The sequence below is a fragment of the Phoenix dactylifera genome, chromosome 11 (assembly GCF_009389715.1).
Source record: "Phoenix dactylifera cultivar Barhee BC4 chromosome 11, palm_55x_up_171113_PBpolish2nd_filt_p, whole genome shotgun sequence".
In the NCBI taxonomy this organism is placed as follows: Eukaryota; Viridiplantae; Streptophyta; class Magnoliopsida; order Arecales; family Arecaceae; genus Phoenix; species Phoenix dactylifera.
The window spans coordinates 10,919,164-10,939,512 of record NC_052402.1 but is presented as its reverse complement, the minus strand read 5'-3'; the positions used below and the strand labels follow the sequence as shown (position 1 = coordinate 10,939,512).

Genomic DNA, 20,349 nt, shown 5'->3' with positions numbered 1-20,349 from the left:
GAAGGTGATGCACTTTTATCATCCAAGCCAGCATAAAGAAAATGGTTGAACCAACCAAAGAATTCTTGGAAACACCCATACAATATTTTATCTGGAGAATATTAACTCACATGCTTCAATAATTTAGGGGCAATACCAAGTTTAAGCAGAATGTTTGAAATTTCCAAGTTGGAAGGCGTTCAAAAGAAATCTACTAACTGTAACAGAAATGTTACTTATCACCATCTTCCTCCTTCTTTTGCCCATAGCGGCGGTTGAACTTTGCAATCTGACCTAGGCTCTGCGCCATCTGACGCCTTGCTCTAAAATGATAGACTTTGCCAACATGATGTATCTTGGTCATCAAAACATGCATCAATCTCCCACTCGGAGTCACATAGGAAATCCACTGCATCTGGGGGTGCAACCCTTTCTTCATCCTTCCACCTAACAATCATGTGAAGGCTTGCTAATATAAGTGACCCAATAAGACAGATAATGGTTAAAATAATATATACGAAATTGAGTTTTCTCATGACAGAAAGATTAATCAACAGATACAAATCCTTTTGACCTAACTACAGACCATCTAACTGATTTGCAACTCGGGCAACTTCATTGTATTTAAGTTGGTAGATACAGAAAGTGAAAGTTACAGCAAACATCAAAATTGCCTATATGCAAATGCAATAAGGCTGAAGAAGGAAAATTATGACCTGGTATGTACATAATTGTGATTGTAAACCGTTTCTCAGAGGGGATGTACCATTGCTATACATTCTTAAAATAGAAAAGAAACATAGATGAAGATTAAATTTTGAAGGCATAACTAAGTGTTTTAAAAATATATAAAGTAATGCATCATTTTCATAATTATTGTTTTATGAGTTCACTTCACTTTGGAAACCAACTAGAGCACTATACACCGCCAAGATTTCTTTCCCAATACTCGAAGCCGTCCCCAAATGCTGGAGAGGCTGACATTGTAGAAGCAATCATTAGCTAACTCTTTGGCACAAAGCTTTTCTCGCCATCTCGGGATGGGCGTGCCAGAGAGCTTGTTTGATAAATCCTCGTGGCAAGTGGTAAAAAGATGCATAGGCATGCCACCGGCGTTAGAGCAACCGAAAAGAGGATAATTGAAGGAAGGATATCAAACTAGCGTTTGTCCAAGTGCTTGGACCTTCAAGGACTTTTGCCATTGTCATATCGCCGTTCGAAAGAAAATGGAGAGGGATAGGATGTAGCCTGAGCTACGGTAGGAAAAATCTAAGTCATTTTGGAATATCAAAGTCATTTTGAGCAGCTTGTCAATAGGGCTTGTAATTGGCCAAAACGGCAACTTGTTGGAACTTTTATTGAAGGACTTTGCTCATACATTCGTTGTGAGATGAAGATGTATAAGCCCTACATTATATTGGTAGCTATCTCTTTTGCCCGATTATGAAAGGAAAGACTCATTAAAAATACCTCATGCTTAACAAGAGAGTAAATAACAAGAAATTCGTAAATTTCAAGAAGATACACTCAACAACAAATATGTTAAGTGGCTTACACAAGAGGATCTCATGGACAGAATAAGCCAAGGCAAATGTTAGCATTGTGATGAAAAATGGCATAGAGGAAATTGCTGGAAAAAGATAATTTTTCTTATCGAACCTGCACATATTGACACTTCACAAGATGATGAAGATGAAGATGATCGCCATGTACCACCTAGACAAATATAACCTTGAGAACAAGATCATCTAGAAGTGAAAGGGAATGATATGCTTCTTATCTTAGGATCCTAATTTTAATTTGTTTTAGCACAAGAATTAGGAGTCGTCCAAGTCTAATAAAAATTGGCTACATCATATTCCTATTTTGCTTTTTCTTATTCTTGTAGGACAATTTACTCTGAATCTATATATACGTAGTGCTCTAGACAAGCAATGAATTTAATAAAAATAGTTTAAAGGCTATTCGAGGTCCAAAACCTCTTGAATTGATCGAATACTCTTTCTTCTACCTATATCTTTGTTTTTCTATTTTCTTTTGCTCGAAATTCCATCAATAGTAAGTGGGTTCCTATCAAACAGAATACATACACATATATATACGACTTTTCAAAAACTAGTCTCGCATTATAAAAATTTCCTCATGACATGAAGATGAAATATCTTTTTTTTCGTATCCCAACATCGAACTAGAAAGAGGAGACTAACTGAACAACTTTAGTTCAATGTCGAGAAGTTATGTAATTTAAAAACTATCCTTACTGCAAGGAGAGGGGAAAACCTATGATTTAAACCCACCCCCCACCCCAACCTTCGGGGCGTCTCATGGCCCGCTTTCACCTGTTCTCCGAACCCAAAGCGGTGAATGTCGAAAGAAATCAAACAAATGGATTATCGCATTTCAATAGTTTAATGGGTTATCATCTTCGAATCAAAATTTACAATAATTCAAAAAACTAGAATAGTATATTAGAGAGACAGAGAGAGAGAGACCTGCCAGTCGCCGGTCCGAGGTTACAGAGGTTGAGCTTTGAGGGTGAATCGAGAGAGATCTGCAGCCGCCCAACAGGAACCCTAGTCCTTAAATCCAAGAAGGCCCTTGGCAAAGCAAATGGGCCGAGTTAATTTTGTCTAGGGTTAATCCCGGCTCGATTCCGTTTAACGTGAGCTAGGAAAGGGGATTGTGGGACAAGATCCCGCCCCCCAGCCCCACTGGCGTCTCTAGGTTACTAGGCTCGTCTTGGAAGTTTATTTGGATAATTGGGCTGAAAATCTTATGAAATTTATGGACTAAGGCCCTGTTTGGAGGAGCTTTTGGAGGGCCAAAAAGCACTTTCTGGCCCTCCTAAAGCACTTTTGGATTAAAAAAAGGTATTTGGTAAAAATTTTGGAAAGCTGTTTTAGCTTTTTCAGAAAGCTAAAAACAGCTTTTTAAAAAAAGCTCCAATTTGGAGCTTTTCGAAAAAGCTGTTTTGAGCTTTGTCGGAAAGCTTTTTTTCACCAAAATACCCATAATAAAATATAATAATTACATACTTTGTCCCTTTATAAACCTAAAAATCTGCCCTAACAAAGAACCCTAGCCGTGGATTAGACTCTCTTCTATGCAAGAAAAAGTATTTTTATTTTCTATTTTTGTATGCATCTTTTGAATCACATTTTAGGAAAAGAATTTTTTTTAATTTCTTCTTTTAGATGCATTAAAATCTGTTTTTATGGCCTTTTGAGAAAATAGATGAAGTAAAGGATGGTAATTTTACAAGAGATGCCATTTACAACAGTTGAACACCCAGCTTTTCAAATGTTTATTAGGATCCCGGGCCACAAGTCGCATAAATACATCCTTGAATTGTATAACATCGTTTAACATGAGATATGTAGAATTCCAACGAGTAGGTACATCTATGCATATCCTTTTCTTACCATTCATCTTCAATTGTTTCACAATTCCAACCTTCCTTGAGATGATTTTATATATTTAACAGCTTCGCGGATCCTATGAATAGCACCCTCCACTACCTTCAACCCATCCTTCACAATCAAATTAAGAATGTGTGCACAGTAATGCACATGAAAGAATTTACTATCCAAAAGTAAATCTTTTCTGAATTGTTTTTGAAGTTCTATTGCTACAACTGTATTTGCTGACAAATTATCAAGAATGATTGAACCCAACCTTTTCTCAATATTCCAAGATAAAATACAGCTAGCTATAGCATCACCAATGACTAAGCCCATATGTGGTGAAGGAACCAACTTAAAATTGATAATATTCTTTTTTAATTTTCAATCATTAGTGATGTAATGTGTAGTGAGATATATGTATTCCAATGTCTGATTTGATGTCCACATGTCCAATGTTAAACTGATTCTTCCATGGTTCGTCTTGAACAAATCTTCAAGTCTTCATTTTTTTCGTTTTCATATATTTTAAAGCAATCAGAAGCCAATGTTGTTCTTGAAACAATATGAAATTCTGGTCTGAGATTCCTATCAAACATTTGAAAAGCTGGGTGTTCAACTGTTGTAAATGGCATCTCTTGTAAAATTACCATTCTTTACTTCATCTATTTTCTCAAAAGGCCATAAAAACAGATTTTAATGCATCTAAAAGAAGAAATTAAAAAATTTCTTTTCCTAAAACGTGATTCAAAAGATGCATACAAAAATAGAAAATAAAAATACTTCTTCTTGCACAGAAGAGAGTCTAATCCACGGCTAGGGTTATTTGTTAGGGCAGATTTTTAGGTTTATGAAGGGACAAAGTATGTAATTATTATATTTTATTATGGGTATTTTGGTAAAAAAAGCTTTCCGACAAAGCTCAAAACAGCTTTTTCGAAAAGCTCCAAATTGGAGCTTTCCCCAAAAAGCTGTTTTTAGCTTTCTAAAAAAGCTAAAACAGCTTTCCAAAATTTTTATCAAACACCTTTTTTTATCCAAAAGTGCTTTTGATTCGAAGATGATAACCCATTAAACTATTGAAATGCAATAATCCATTTGTTTGATTTCTTTCGACAAGCTTCGTGAAAAATCACCGCTTTGGGTTCGGAGAACAGGTGAAAGCGGGCCATGAGACGCCCCGAAGGTTGGGATGGGGGGTGGGTTTAAATCATAGGTTTTCCCCTCTCCTTGCAGTAAGGATAGTTTTTAAATTACATAACTTCTCGACATTGAACTAAAGTTGTTCAGTTAGTCTCCTCTTTCTAGTTCGATGTTAGGATACGAAAAAAAAGATATTTCATCTTCATGTCATGATGAAATTTTTATAATGCGAGACTAGTTTTTGAAAAGTCGTATATATATGTGTATGTATTCTGTTTGATAGGAACCCACTTACTATTGATGGAATTTCGAGCAAAAGAAAATAGAAAAACAGAGATATAGGTAGAAGAAAGAGTATTCGATCAATTCAAGAGGTTTTGGACCTCGAATAGCCTTTAAACTATTTTTATTAAATTCATTGCTTGTCTAGAGCACTACGTATATATAGATTCAGAGTTAATTGTCCTACAAGAATAAGAAAAAGCAAAATAGGAATATGATGTAGCCAATCTTTATTAGACTTGGACTCCTCTTAATTCTTGTGCTAAATCAAATTAAAATTAGGATCCTAAGATAAGAAGCATATCATTCCCTTTCACTTCTAGATGATCTTGTTCTCAAGGTTATATTTGTCTAGGTGGTACATGGCGATCATCTTCATCTTCATCATCTTATGAAGTGTCAATATGTACAGGTTCGATAAGAAAAATTATCTTTTCCAGCAATTTCCTCTATGCCATTTTTCATCACAATGCTAACATTTGCCTTGCCTTATTCTGTCCATGAGATCCTCTTGTGTAAGCCACTTAACATATTTGTTGTTGAGTGTATCTTCTTGAAATTTACGAATTTCTTGTTATTTACTCTCTTGTTTAAGCATGAGGTATTTTTAATGAGTCTTTCCTTTCATAATCGGGCAAAAGAGATAGCTACCAATATAATGTAGGGCTTATACATCTTCATCTCACAATGAATGTATGAGCAAAGTCCTTCAATAAAAGTTCCAACAAGTTACCGTTTTGGCCAATTACAAGCTCTATTGACAAGCCGCTCAAAATGACTTTGATATTCCAAAATGACTTATATTTTTCCTACCGTAGCTCAGGCTACATCCTATCCCTCTCCATTTTCTTTCGAACGGCAATATGACAATGGCAAAAGTCCTTGAAGGTCCAAGCACTTGGACAAAAGCTAGTTTGATATCCTTCCTTCAATTATCCTCTTTTCGGTTGCTCTAACGCCGGTGGCATGCCTATGCATCTTTTTACCACTTGCCACGAGGATTTATCAAACAAGCTCTCTGGCACGCCCATCCCGAGATGGCGAGAAAAGCTTTGTGCCAAACAATTAGCTAATGATTGCTTATTAGGGGTGGCAATCGGGTTGGGTCGGACATAAACAGGTCGGATCAGATGCAAGTCGGGTCAAAAAATCATAAACCTGAACCCGACCTATTTATTAAACAGGTTAGAAAATTACAACCTGAACCTGACCTGTTTATTAAATGGGTAACCCGACCCGTTTAACCCGTTTAACAAACAGCTAACCCATTTAACCCAACCCGACTCGTTTAACTATTGGACTTAAATAGTTAAATTAGATAGTTAGCATATAAGCCATGGACAGTGCCAACAATAAATCCACCAATATTAACACGGTCAAGCAATTTTTTTTAAAAAATAAATTTAACCAGAAATTAAGTAAAAAGAAAACACGGAGAGGAACAAGGGGAGGAGAGAAATTAACAGATTACAATTTTTTTATTGGAAAAAATAAAAGAAAATGGAAACGGGAGCCCTCAAAATCTCTGATCTAGGATTCTAGGCGCCATCCCCAAATTTTTTTTCTCTCCGGAAATCATCGACGGCTTCGATTCGGGTGGGGGAAAAAATCTTGAAGCCCTAGCCTTCGCCATGAATCAAACCATAAAAAGTAAAAACCAAACCATTTCCCTCCACCGGCATACCTGCTGCAGCGCTGCTGGACTCCACAGTAGTCGCCGCTTTGAAGAAGAGAAAGAGCGCCCTCACGTCCTCCGCCGCTTTGAGATCCAAGATCCCTAAGATCAAGAAACAGAGACAGAAAGAGATGGCGGAAGGAAATCAGAGATAGCATGACTATACTACTAGCGGAGAAGGGGAGAGAACGCACGGATAGGGCAGGAGACGGAGGCCGTCGCCGTGGAGAAGACAAAGCAGTCACCGTCCGCCGGCAAGTCGCGAGACGACGAAAAGCCCCAAGAAGGCGGAAGCAACGTCCTAGGAACCCGTCGAGCCGCTGCGGTCGCCGTCGACGGGGAGGCGGAAGGAGTCGGCAAGGGGGAGGAGAGGGCGGAGGTCCGGAGGAGAGGAAGACTAGGAGAGGGGAGAGGGACTGAGGGAATGGAGCTCGGGCGGCGCTCACAAAGACACAAACCCTAAGCGACGCCTTTTACGTCCAATCAACCTCGCGGTGAAACTGTGAAACCGGACGGTGGACCTCGCGGTGAAAGCGGGCCGAAGCGGGGAGTTGGGCCGAGGCGGTGAAAGCGGGCCGAGGCAGGGAGTTTGGCCCTTATATATTAGCCCAACAATTAAACAGGTTATACAGATTAAACGGGTCAGAAATTTAAAATCTGTATCCGACCCAATTAATAAACAGGTTAAACGGATCAACCTGTTTACGACCCGAACCTATTTAAGCCAAACCCAAATCTGTTTATGGCGGGTCGGATCATATTTTACCACCCCTATTGCTTATACAATGTAAGCCTCTCCAGCATTTGGGGACGACTTCGAGTATTGGGAAAGAAATCTTGGCGGTGTATAGTGCTCTAGTTGGTTTCCAAAGTGAAGTGAACTCATAAAACAATAATTATGAAAATGATGCATTACTTTATATATTTTTAAAACACTTAGTTATGCCTTCAAAATTTAATCTTCATCTATGTTTCTTTTCTATTTTAAGAATGTATAGCAATGGTACATCCCCTCTGAGAAACGGTTTACAATCACAATTATGTACATACCAGGTCATAATTTTCCTTCTTCAGCCTTATTGCATTTGCATATAGGCAATTTTGATGTTTGCTGTAACTTTCACTTTCTGTATCTACCAACTTAAATACAATGAAGTTGCCCGAGTTGCAAATCAGTTAGATGGTCTGTAGTTAGGTCAAAAGGATTTGTATCTGTTGATTAATCTTTCTGTCATGAGAAAACTCAATTTCGTATATATTATTTTAACCATTATCTGTCTTATTGGGTCACTTATATTAGCAAGCCTTCACATGATTGTTAGGTGGAAGGATGAAGAAAGGGTTGCACCCCCAGATGCAGTGGATTTCCTATGTGACTCCGAGTGGGAGATTGATGCATGTTTTGATGACCAAGATACATCATGTTGGCAAAGTCTATCATTTTAGAGCAAGGCGTCAGATGGCGCAGAGCCTAGGTCAGATTGCAAAGTTCAACCGCCGCTATGGGCAAAAGAAGGAGGAAGATGGTGATAAGTAACATTTCTGTTACAGTTAGTAGATTTCTTTTGAACGCCTACCAACTTGGAAATTTCAAACATTCTGCTTAAACTTGGTATTGCCCCTAAATTATTGAAGCATGCGAGTTAATATTCTCCAGATAAAATATTGTATGGGTGTTTCCAAGAATTCTTTGGTTGGTTCAACCATTTTCTTTATGCTGGCTTGGATGATAAAAGTGCATCACCTTCTTTTTAGAGTCATTTCATCCAGCAAAACAGTTATACACAGGTCTGGCCATTCACTTCTTTTTGATGAGACTTGATTGTGTACTTCTACTTTAATCATGCCGCATGCTGGTGCCTGTATCCAATAAAGATATCAGATCTTTGTTTTCAGATTCAGCTTAGACATGAATCTTAAAACATTTAGTCCTGCATCCTTGACTGGCTGGTTTCATTCGGCCAGGACTTTGGATTTTTATGCAATAAAGAAAGCCGAATCAGAATATTTAGTTGCAACTTACATTTTGTATTTCTTCCCTGCCTCGTTTGACATTTACAAGAGCCATTCAGAATGTCGCATTGTATGCCATTGCTTTATTTGCATTAAGCATTCAGTTAACCTAAAGGCCTCCATGCTATGTTTTGTCACCTTGGTGATTTAACACCTTTCCCCGCGTGTTTGCTTTTTCCTGCTTTCCACTTGTTTTGTTTTTGTTTTTTCTTCTTTCTATTTGTTGAGAACTAGGATGGGTCCAAGCGAGACTGATATGCGCTGCTTGCTGCATTTTTTCCTTCTAAAAGATCGAATTCAGTCTGCAGCAAGTTTAGTATAGATTGGCCTTAAGGGCAGGGAATTCAAGATGGAACCCAATGCGCTGATCCTTTAACTGATTTCTTTTGTTTGACGAGATGGCCAGAATCCCAGAAGAAATCATTGGCTAGGTTAATTTCGATAAAGTAGTAGGTTTCGAACATTAAGATTGAATTCTTCTCCTTTGCTTCTCACTTGATCTAGCCAAGCTGAACACAATCCTATTTTGAACAGTTTGAGATGCTTACAAATTAAGCGGGTCTAGAATCAGGCTCTACCTATGCATGACTCAAACTCGAAACTCAAGGCCTTGGGCAACAAATATAAACTATCACACTACTAAAATTTGTTCCCATGTAAAAGTATCAGCTTATGGATCACAAAAATGTGATGCGCCTTGAGGCTTGTGTAACACCTTTTTATAAGCTATGTCGGTTTCTGAAGCGTTTTAAAACAATGGACATTTCTCTGAAGCTCAGCATCCGCCTCACGGAGCCTCCTCTGCCCCATCCGACCCTCATCATCTTCCAGAGTTAACTTCACCGAGGGACCTACTGCATCTTCCTTCCTAAAAATATATCGATCTTTGAACCTTTTACTTTGTGCAACCTTTTTATTTCTTAAGAATTCTCTGAAATAACCAGGAAAGTATTCTGAAAGAATATGTTTAATTCGATGAAAGAGACATATTTAGCCCCAGCTGGTACGCTAGTTGCATCAACACTCTTGAGCAAATCTCATTGACGATCGCCAACTTCATGCGCTATTGCTATATTTTTAAGATCTAACAGCGGGGACCAACATTAAGCCTGCAATAAATTAAATTGTCGGACTTTGGTGCCCATTGATTCACTATTTTCTTAATGTGTTTGATTCACCATTGGATGAAGATAATTAATCTAACTGATCAGAAATGCAAAATCCATCTTGCAGAATGACCATAATTAACATCATAGCCCCTTCATGAACCATCAGTACGATGAATAATATTCAAGAATCTCTTCATCCTCCATCATGGGATCTGTTGGGGAAAAAAATAGACCACCCCACACGTACAATTAAAGCACCCAAATCTGACAACAAGCCTGAGCTCACCATGCAGGCCGAGCCCAGAAGGCCGAGCCGAGCTCAGAAGGCCGAGTCGAGCTCATCATGCAGGCCGAGCTCAGAAGGCCGAGCCGAGCTCATCATGCAGGCCGAGCTCATCCATGCTGCCGAGCTCAGAAGGCCGAGCCGAGCTCATGCAAGCCGAGCTCAGAAGGCTGCCGAGCTCATCCATGCTGCCGAGCACAGAAGGCCGAGCTCAGCAGGCCGAGACTAGAAAGCTGTCGAGCTCAGAAGGCCGAGACCAGAAGGCTACCGAGACTAGAAAGCTGCCGAGCTCCGAAGGCTGCCGAGCTCAGAAGGCCGAGCATAGAAGGCCGAGCACAGCAGGCCGAGACCAGAAGGCTGCCGAGCACAGAAAGCTGCCGAGCTCAGAAGGCTGCCGAGCTCAGAAGGCCGAGCACAGAAGGCCGAGCTGACCTCAGAAGGCCGACCTCGTCGTCTATATGCTGCGGCCATGCCCTGCAGCAGCCTTACCGCACCATGCTTTACTTGCCGGCCACGCCACGACATATCAATCAGGGACCATACCCTGCTACGACTGTCAACACCTCACCATTCCCAAGAATGTACTGCACTGCACGCCACAAACAAGCTCTTGCTGCACGCAACCTCCTCCCATGATGGGAACGGGCCATCCACGGCAACTCATTACTTCACACGCCCACGTCCAATCGTGACGGTAACCCATTAATTCGCCCAGTCACATCACAGGTAACCCTGCTACTCTTCCTATAAAAGGGGAGCTTCTCCCTCTAAAAAGGGGGCTGGAGGCTTCCTCCTCCCAAAGGGAGGCTTCGGACTTGGAAATACAGTCCCTCTCCTTCTCCAAAATTAAGCCCCCTCTGACTTAAGCATCGGAGGGCCGGCGCCGAAAACTCCGGCCACCTGCTTTTTGCAGGTCCCCACGGAGGACGCCGCTCGCCGACGGATCGCCGCCCGCCAATGTTCGCCGGAGCTCCTCCTCCTCAGCCGACGGCCGCCTCCGGGTCCAATTTCCAGCAACAGTTGGCGCTAGAGGAAGGGCCCGAGTTGCGGCCATGAAACTAAGGAGCAGAGGAGTCTTTAACGCCTCTCAGCATCATGCTCCAAGTCCCAAACGCTCAGTCCAGAATTCACCACCAAGATCTCCGGTAGATCAAGTTCCACAAGTCCAACTCGAGCACTTCGATGCGCTAGTGCAGCAAGTCCAAGCGCTAGCCATTGCAGCCCAAAGCCTGCAACAAGTAGAGGCTCCTCCTGTGCCGCCTCCACGGGTTCATGTTAAGTAGAGGAAGAAACTTTCTCCCGAGCTATCTCGAATCAGGCATGGCTCCCGCTACAACGACGTACGTGGGGACAACTAGTGAGAAGTAGTAGCCCAAGTCTCACATCAACAAGTTGGAGGAAAAGAGAAATAAAAGCTGAGGTCTGGAGAAGGAGAGTTATGTACTCCCTCCTCATGGGTGTAAGTCCTTAGACGACGCTCGTGACGTTGCTCTCCTTCAGAGCGTCGCCATAACCGAAGCCCCGGCCGTGCACAGAGGGCTGCCAAGCTCATCCAGGCCAAGCTCATGCAGGCCGAGCTCGTCATCCACATGCTGCAGCCACGACCTGCAGCAGTCTCATCCAGGCCGAGCTTATGCAGGCCGAGCCGAGCTCAGAAGGCCGAGCTCGTCATCCACATGCTGCAGCCACGACCTGCAGCAGTCTCATCCAGGCCGAGCTCATGCAGGCCGAGCCGAGCTCAGAAGGCCGAGCTCGTCATCCACATGCTGCAGCCACGACCTGCAGCAGTCTCATCCAGGCCGAGCTTAGAAGGCCGAGCTCGTCATCCACATGCTGCAGCCACGACCTGCAGCAGTCTCATCCAGGTCGAGCTCATGCAGGTCGAGCTCAGAAGGCCGAGACCAGAAGGCTGCTGAGCTCATAAGCGCGAGCTCAGAAGCCCGAGCGCAGAACACCCCTCCCAGAAAATCGAGCCAAAGAAGGCCGGTGCTGAGCCAAGTCCTGAGGGACTTCAAAGCTCGAGAGCCATCAAAATATCTCCAAAAGGTACAGGATGCCACTTTGGCTTCAAATAATTTCAATATTTCATCTATTTTCAGGTCGGAGAATCCAAAAAACGACCTACGGGTATCCCTATCTCCAACGTCGCCCCGCTCCGAATAAGGGCGCACGATCGCCAACGAAATCCATCTCCTGTATGTATCTCCAATGATGCCCTGACTAAGTTCGGGATGCCCCGAGTGTCGACAGTGCGTGCCCAGACCCCTCGACACTTCGGAAAGACGGGGTAGTACCTTCGCGGCCCTCCATGGCGCTCAACACCAACAACGGGATAGTACCTTCGCGGCCCCCCGTAGCGCCTCCTCGACTAAGGTCGAGATGCCCCGAGTGTCGACAGTGCGTGCCCAGACCCCTCGACACTTCGGAAAGACGGGATAGTACCTTCGCGGCCCTCCGTGGCGCTCAACACCAACAATGGGGTAGTACCTTCGCGGCCCTCCGTAGCGCCTCCTCGACTAAGGTCGAGATGCCCCGAGTGTCGACAGTGCGTGCCCAGACCCCTCGACACTTCGGGAAGACGGGGTAGTACCTTGGCGGCCCTCCGTGGTGCTCAACACCAACAACGGGGTAGTACCTTCGCGGCCTCCCGTAGCGCCTCTTCGACTAAGGTCGAGATGCCCCGACGAGTCGACAGTGAGCCCGAGCTCCCTCGACCTCGGGATGACGGGGTAGTACCTTTGCGGCCCCCCAAAACATTCGTGATTGACAACAAAGCACCCCCAAAATGTTCGTGGATAACAACAAAACAACGCCCACACAGATCTCCAATGGCAACTATTTCTCCTATTGTGCCGGCGTCCCTAGAAAGCGGACCCCGAACAAAAGAGCGTCCACAAAAGTTAGTCGATGAGCAAAGCTGCCGACCTCGGCGTGAGACGCTCGACTCCGACAGTAAAAAAAGGGCTCATGGCCTGAATTTTTGCCTTGTCAGCTGGGAGAAGTGCGACGCGGAAGATCTGTCGCATCGTCTCGACGTTCTCGAGAGCTGAGTCGACCACAAGCCAAAGAAGGCTGCTGAGTCGACCTAAAGCACTTGACTTCAACTGCATGAGAGGTACACCCTACTTGGCACGCACATCTCCATATATATTTGGCTATGTTACAGGATGATCGACGACTAGACTACTTCCTTCGCCCGAGCCAAAAAGCTGCTCGAACTTGGAAGTCGGGGGTAGTGTTGGGGGAAAAAATAGACCACCCCACACGTACAATTAAAGCACCCAAATCTGACAACAAGCCTGAGCTCACCATGCAGGCCGAGCCCAGAAGGCCGAGCCGAGCTCAGAAGGCCGAGTCGAGCTCATCATGCAGGCCGAGCTCAGAAGGCCGAGCCGAGCTCATCATGCAGGCCGAGCTCATCCATGCTGCCGAGCTCAAAAGGCCGAGCCGAGCTCATGCAAGCCGAGCTCAGAAGGCTGCCGAGCTCATCCATGCTGCCGAGCACAGAAGGCCGAGCTCAGCAGGCCGAGACTAGAAAGCTGCCGAGCTCAGAAGGCCGAGACCAGAAGGCTGCCGAGACTAGAAAGCTGCCGAGCTCAGAAGGCTGCCGAGCTCAGAAGGCCGAGCACAGAAGGCCGAGCACAGCAGGCCGAGACCAGAAGGCTGCCGAGCACAGAAAGCTGCCGAGCTCAGAAGGCTGCCGAGCTCAGAAGGCCGAGCACAGAAGGCCGAGCTGACCTCAGAAGGCCGACCTCGTCGTCTATATGCTGCGGCCATGCCCTGCAGCAGCCTTACCGCACCATGCTTTACTTGCCGGCCACGCCACGACATATCAATCAGGGACCATACCCTGCTACGACTGTCAACACCTCACCATTCCCAAGAATGTACTGCACTGCACGCCACAAGCAAGCTCTTGCTGCACGCAACCTCCTCCCATGATGGGAACGGGCCATCCACGGCAACTCATTACTTCACACGCCCACGTCCAATCGTGACGGTAACCCATTAATTCGCCCAGTCACATCACAGGTAACCCTGCTACTCTTCCTATAAAAGGGGAGCTTCTCCCTCTAAAAAGGGGGCTGGAGGCTTCTTCCTCCCAAAGAGAGGCTTCAGACTTGGAAATACAGTCCCTCTCCTTCTCCAAAATTAAGCCCCCCTCTGACTTAAGCATCGGAGGGCCGGCGCCGGAAACCCCGGCCACCGGCTTTTTGCAGGCCCCCCACGGAGGACGCCGCTTGCCGACGGATCGCCGCCCGCCAATGTTTGCCGGAGCTCCTCCTCCTCAGCCGACGGCCGCCCCCGGATCCAATTTCCAGCAACAGAATCTTTGTGAGTCTAGATCATATTTTTGGCCGTTCGCACTTGGACCCTCATAGATTTACAATTGGATCCTGATCACTACACTCCTTATTTGTTAACTCAAGACTGGCAGAGAGTCCTCACGTTTACGTTAGGTTAATCTGGTGCCCCAAGTACGAATATTCTCTATGTATAGGGGATCGACCAAGTTAAATTGCTTAAAGACTTGGTTTCCTTGATCGGCCTCATGTGGCCTCAGGAAAGGAAGAGGAAAATGTTGTTTGGTTAAGATAATGTCTTCGGTTAAAAGCTTTAATTAGTTACCTAGATCTGCGAGAAAAAGAAAACAAAATTAAAAACACGACCACATGTGTTAGCTCGCTTAAAATAGAATGGAACAAAAAATATCATTTGAAAGACATCTTTTTTGGGTGGCTTTTTAGACTAAGCACGCCTACAGAGAGATCAATGGAGCTGCAGATTGAATGTTCTCTAACTAACCATTCCAAAAATACACTTTGGATTGAAGAGCTGAAGCTGCCTAGTTCGCTCTGAAATATACTGTATTTTGATTTTAGTTAAAACATTTGTATTAAAAAAGTATGAATAATTTGTTTTAGAAAAAAAAAATACCACGCCTTTCTTATTGTATAAAAACACGATTTGGTTCATTGAACCTGGTCCTCCCTCACCACGAAGAGGCAAGAGCCACATTCCCTTCCACCATCGCCCCTTCGGCGTCACCAAAACGCAGCAGCCAGAAAACGCCTCGCCAAAGCTTACAAGGTTTCATTTGACTTCAAATCCGTCCTACCTCTTTTCCCTATTATATATTCCACGCATTTCCCTTCTTTTAAATGGAGAACAACTCCATTACGTTCTAACCCACTCTGCCGCCGTCACGGCCCCAAAATCCCCCATCACTTCCATTTGAGCTCATTTCAACTCTCTCCCACCATGGCCTTAGCCGCCGCCTCGTCTTCTTGCTCGCCCGCTAGAAACCTCACCCACGTCTCCTCTTCCTCCTCCCCATCTCTCCCCTCCTCCAAACCTTCGCCGTTATCCCCTTTCTTCCCCTGCCGTCAATCACAACGCGTCGTCTCTTGCTCCGCCGCGGCCTCTCCGTCATCTCCCTTCACGGAGAAAGACTCCGCCGAGAGATACCGAAGAGATGGCTGGGTTTACGGATCCGGCGTCCCGCTGCCGGTTTCCGCCCACCAAAACTTCAGCGACAGGGAGAACGAGATCGCGCTGCAATTGCCAGAGCTCAAGCGGTTGCTGGAGGCCCTGAGGGCCGCCCGGAGGGCGGAGGTAGGCGGCGGCGGCGGCCGCAGCGGGCCGGGGAGTGTGTCGCTGGTGGGGACCGGGCCGGGTGACCCGGAGCTGCTGACGCTGAAGGCGGTGCGGGCGATCGAGCAGGCCGATCTCGTCCTCTATGATCGTCTGGTGTCCAATGATGTGCTCGGTTTCGTCAGGGCAGATGCCAAGATGCTCTATGTCGGGAAGACGGCCGGATATCATAGCCGGACTCAGGTCGGTGAGGTCGCAAAAGATCGATATTTTTTATTTTCCTCCGTTTTGGTTGAGATTTGTTTCGGGGCTTCATAGTGCATTGTTCTCAAATTTGTGTTTTTTTTTTTCTTTCCTGATATGTTATATTTAGGAGGAGATTCATGAGTTGCTTCTGAGCTTCGCTGAGGCTGGCGCCAATGTGGTGAGGCTAAAAGGAGGGGATCCTCTGGTGAGTTTTCTTTGTATATTAGTGCTTCATCTGCAGTGTTTTTATTGGGGAAGGAATGGGCTACTATATTTGGCCTGCGAAAAGCATTCCCAGCGCTAATTCAGTGTGAAGTCAAACGTGTGTCAACTCACCAAGATACATTAGATTCTAACACATGGTTAACATGTATTTAAAAGATTTGCAGAGGGACAATTACTGAATTTGAAATGAATACAAGCGATAAGATGCTAGGATTGGATGTGCCTATAGAAGAACAGAAAGTAATGGACTAGACTTGGTTGGCTTTATTTATTAACTTATCAATGTGATATTGAAATAAGGAAAAAACTGCATCATGCAATACTATTGTCCCGTAGATATATCAATTAGAGAAACCTGTGCCGAATGCCTTTCGACTTATGTGATACCACACGTAGAGGCGGACACGTTATGATTAAAGGAAGAGATTGATCTTGTTATCATTCTCGTTTTTTTTTCCTTTTTATGACCCTAGTTACTTTTTAAACTCAAATGTCATACTTAAGTATGGTGAGACATGTTGCACACTTATTATTCATTTTATCATTTCTCTAATCAAGTGATATTTCCATGTCTCTGTGTTATAAAATGTTGTCATTTAAATATTAAGAAAATGTTTCTGTTTTAGAAATTTCATTCTTGTATGCGATGAATCCCCTATGTTAAGAACTTTAAACCAAAAGCATAAGGAAAATATTCAAGCATGAAGTTAGCAGAATATGAAAAATGAATTATAAGGCATGCAAGATTCAGCTATTTACTGTCAGTGTTTTCTAATGTTGGCTAATCTACATACGATTATGAAGACATACATCAAGTGATACACAAAGAAAAAGCATGTAGGCTAAATTTAGCTTGTAGCCAGGCAAACTCATTGGTCAATCACCATACATTTGTTTTCTAATGAATTTGAAAGTTACTTATATAGTAACATCACTCAGTTGATAGAAGATAAATTAGATGGTTCCATGAGGAAGTTATTTCAACTTCGCAGCTTGGCACAAAGCCAGGTTGCTGTCTATTTGAGCTAGCTGACAAAAGTTTCAGTCAAAAAAATTCAATGAGATTTTGGCTAAGATTGGATCAAAGGTGTTTATTGGGTCTGAGTCCAGTGTGAAGCTGCAATTTAAGGTTCACATGTCTGGCCAAAAGGAGATGCTGCATCCTATAGATATTATTTGCTAAAGGCTTGAAAAATAATACTTAGGTTCTCTCCTACAGATGAGTTTGTGCTTCATAGGTTCTTTTTCTTTTTTTTGGTTAAAGATGATTGTGATGATTGCTTAGCCAAAAAAAGAAAAGGAAAGGAAAGAATCATCACTGTTGCTGCTTGATAATATTTTATTGGCTCTTTAGGTCTTTGGCAGAGGTGGAGAGGAGATGGATTTTCTCCAGAAACAGGGAATTCAAGTCAAGGTCATTCCAGGTATACAACTTGTTAACCTGAAAGTGTTTTCCATGATTAGTCATCCTTATATCTATTGACCACCATCATATAAAACAGGGATCACTTCTGCTTCTGGGATAGCAGCAGAGCTTGGAATCCCACTGACCCACCGAGGTGTTGCAAATAGGTAACATGATTCGTCTTGCCTTGCTTTCCCTTAGTCATTGTAAAATTTGCTTTAGTAACATTAAAAGCTTTTTGTTCTGAGAACAGTATTGTTCTCTGGCTCTTTTAGTTTTTGAGGCAAGTATGCACTGTTTACTGACACCTGCTTCTTGGGTGGAACTTACAGTGGTTCACTACCATTTCTTGGGTGGAAGTAGTTTTATTGGTTCAATTGTTCTTCAGTCTGTTGATTCACCATTTATCACTGGATTTCTCATCCTGCTGCTGGTCTTGACTAATGCTTTAGCAATAGGCTTCATTCAATTCATAGCTTATGATTGAGTTTTAGATCTATAGGGACCTTTTGAGCGATTGTAGCTTTAATAAATATCTTTGTTGCATGGATTCTCTGCTTAATGTATTTTGATGCTGTCCTAGTATCGCTTCTTGTCAAATTTCCATCTGTAATCTCATCATAGCGCTTTGTGGGCCCTAATATCCATATAGATACATTTGATCCGTTATTTCCAATTCCTCCAACATATCCCATGATCATTGTGATCCAAACTATTGGAAATATACTGGAATGTCAAAATTAAAGTAAGAAGTTGCATTGTTGTATGTTTAATAAAATTACACAGACTTAAGATAGAGTGACTGTATTGTTGCTTAGAGCTAGACTTAGAACTACTATTATCCAAAATAGTTGAGATGATTGAAGATTTAACTAATGAGATTTAATGCCTTTTAAGATTCATATTTTCTGTTTATGGCAATCCAATAATTTTAAAAACTCTGATTACCTGAGTCTGCAGGAATTCTAATTCCAGGCTTTCCATGACATGCTCATCACAATACACATACTTTGGAACTATAATATTTTATGTGTGAGAGTGCCAATAGTGCAAATAAAGAGCCTAAATGAATTGTACTATAGTGCTGGAAGTATTATTGATACTTGATAACTCTACTCAATAATGCGAATAGGAAGTACTCTATTGCTAGACTACTCAACATGCAAGAGCCTTTTTTCCCATCAATGTTTTTTTTTTATAACAAAAAAGCATGCTTTTAAGGGTATTTATGCCAGTTTTGAGTATTCAAAATACTTAACCCTCTGTTCTTTGCTCTTTGCTGCAGCGTTAGATTTTTAACCGGACACTCAAGAAATGGAGGAATGGATCCTCTTTATGTGGAAGAGAATGCTGCTGATCCTGATTCAACTTTGGTTGTCTATATGGGTTTGTCAACCCTCCAAGCTCTTGCTTCAAAATTGATGAATCATGGCTTGCCACCGGACACTCCAGCTGTTGCAGTGGAGCGAGGAACTACCCCACAGCAACGAATGGTCAGTAATGAACTGCTATTTCTTAAAATTTCTACCAAAGCATGCGAGAAAACTAAATGTAGAATCATCAAGTAATCCCTGAGGACTGAAGTTTAGCAGATGACCAACCAGCAGATGATCTCCTTGAGCTTTAACTTTTCTTCTCAACCCTTGTTTTTCAAATTCGAGTCATAACTTCCTTTGATGCAGGTATTTGCAGAACTTAAGGACATTGTCTATGAGGTTAAATTAGCAGACTTGGTGTCCCCAACTCTAATAATTATTGGCAGGGTGGTGGCCTTGTCACCTCTCTGGCCCCAATCTTCTGAAGAAACTGTCGTGTTAAAGACAGGGCGGCTATGTTGCAGCCAGATAGAATGAGAATAATGCCTTCAGGTACTCAAAAAGGAAAAAAAAAGCGTATGGAGATGAACAGATGGCTCACCATGTTAACAGTCAGGTCCAGCAGCATCATGCAAAAAGATGGAAACCCTGGAGGTTTCTGTTGCCGTACTTGTACTGCATAGTCCCAGCTGACTCCCAGGGTTTAGTTGGCTTGATATTTACTAGAAATCAAATTCATTTTTATTCTTGTAAGAAATTGAACAGGTTCCATTTGCTACTTAGCCTGATTCATTTGCTGATTCATAGCCTGATTCATTTACTGATTGCAGATGTTCTATTTTGAAATTGCTGGCCGACATGAGCGGAATTTTCTCCATATTGATGGAGACACCTAATTCCAATGTACTACAAACCTTTTCTGTTATCATTAACGTTTCAAATGATGTCATGTCAGTTATCTACTGCATATCCCTTCTTGCTAAACATTTGAATATAGAATTAGGTGAGCAGTGGCTGCTGTAGTCCTCTTAAACAACTAATGTCGTCATATATGGTGTCTGCTATGGCACTCAAGCAGTTACTACGGCATCAGCAAAGCTCCATGATCTCATGATGTTGAGATTTCTGGATGCGATTGCTGCATAAGCTTGGTAAGTTTATCTGAAATATACATTTTTAGAAGATTCCAATGTCCGGCCAAATGATTGCTTCTCCACATTTCCCAAATGAGAAGTACCGTCGACAGTTGCTTCAACTCTTATATGCTATGGCTATGTTCCAAGACAGACAAATGCACATTGCGGTCAGATGTCTTTCTTAATCATGTGAATTGATGGTAGTAATATGTCTTGTTGCAGGATACTCATCTCACTTGCAAAGGAACAAAAATTACAATGCACATACTATCCATATGTGGCCAGCCATACGGATAGTACCATATGGTTGAGATGGGAATCTGCCTCTGATATTTTGGAATATTTTATTTTTTGATTTTATTGGATGTATTCGTATTCATCAGATATGAATCGTCTGTCTTAGCAAAACATATATATATATATATATATATATATATATATATATATATTACCTTTCAAATCATGTATTTTTGCAATAATATTCCTCCAATTAAATTTCTGTGTTTGTGTTCATAAGCAGATATTTTAATATAAAAAAGCT

At 42.8% G+C, this 20,349-nt stretch overlaps 1 protein-coding gene across 1 annotated transcript; it reads left to right on the top strand.

Annotated features, from left to right (window-relative positions):
* The first annotated feature begins 14,960 nt into the window (after window positions 1–14,960).
* LOC103704527 (siroheme synthase-like) lies at window positions 14,961–19,518 on the top strand. Its single transcript, XM_008787860.4, has 6 exons — window positions 14,961–15,723; window positions 15,854–15,931; window positions 17,306–17,375; window positions 17,454–17,523; window positions 18,642–18,849; window positions 19,039–19,518. Exons 1-6 carry the CDS (start codon window positions 15,148–15,150, stop codon window positions 19,207–19,209), a joined length of 1,173 nt encoding a protein of 390 aa, XP_008786082.2. The 5' UTR covers window positions 14,961–15,147; the 3' UTR covers window positions 19,210–19,518.
* The last annotated feature ends 831 nt before the right edge of the window (window positions 19,519–20,349 follow it).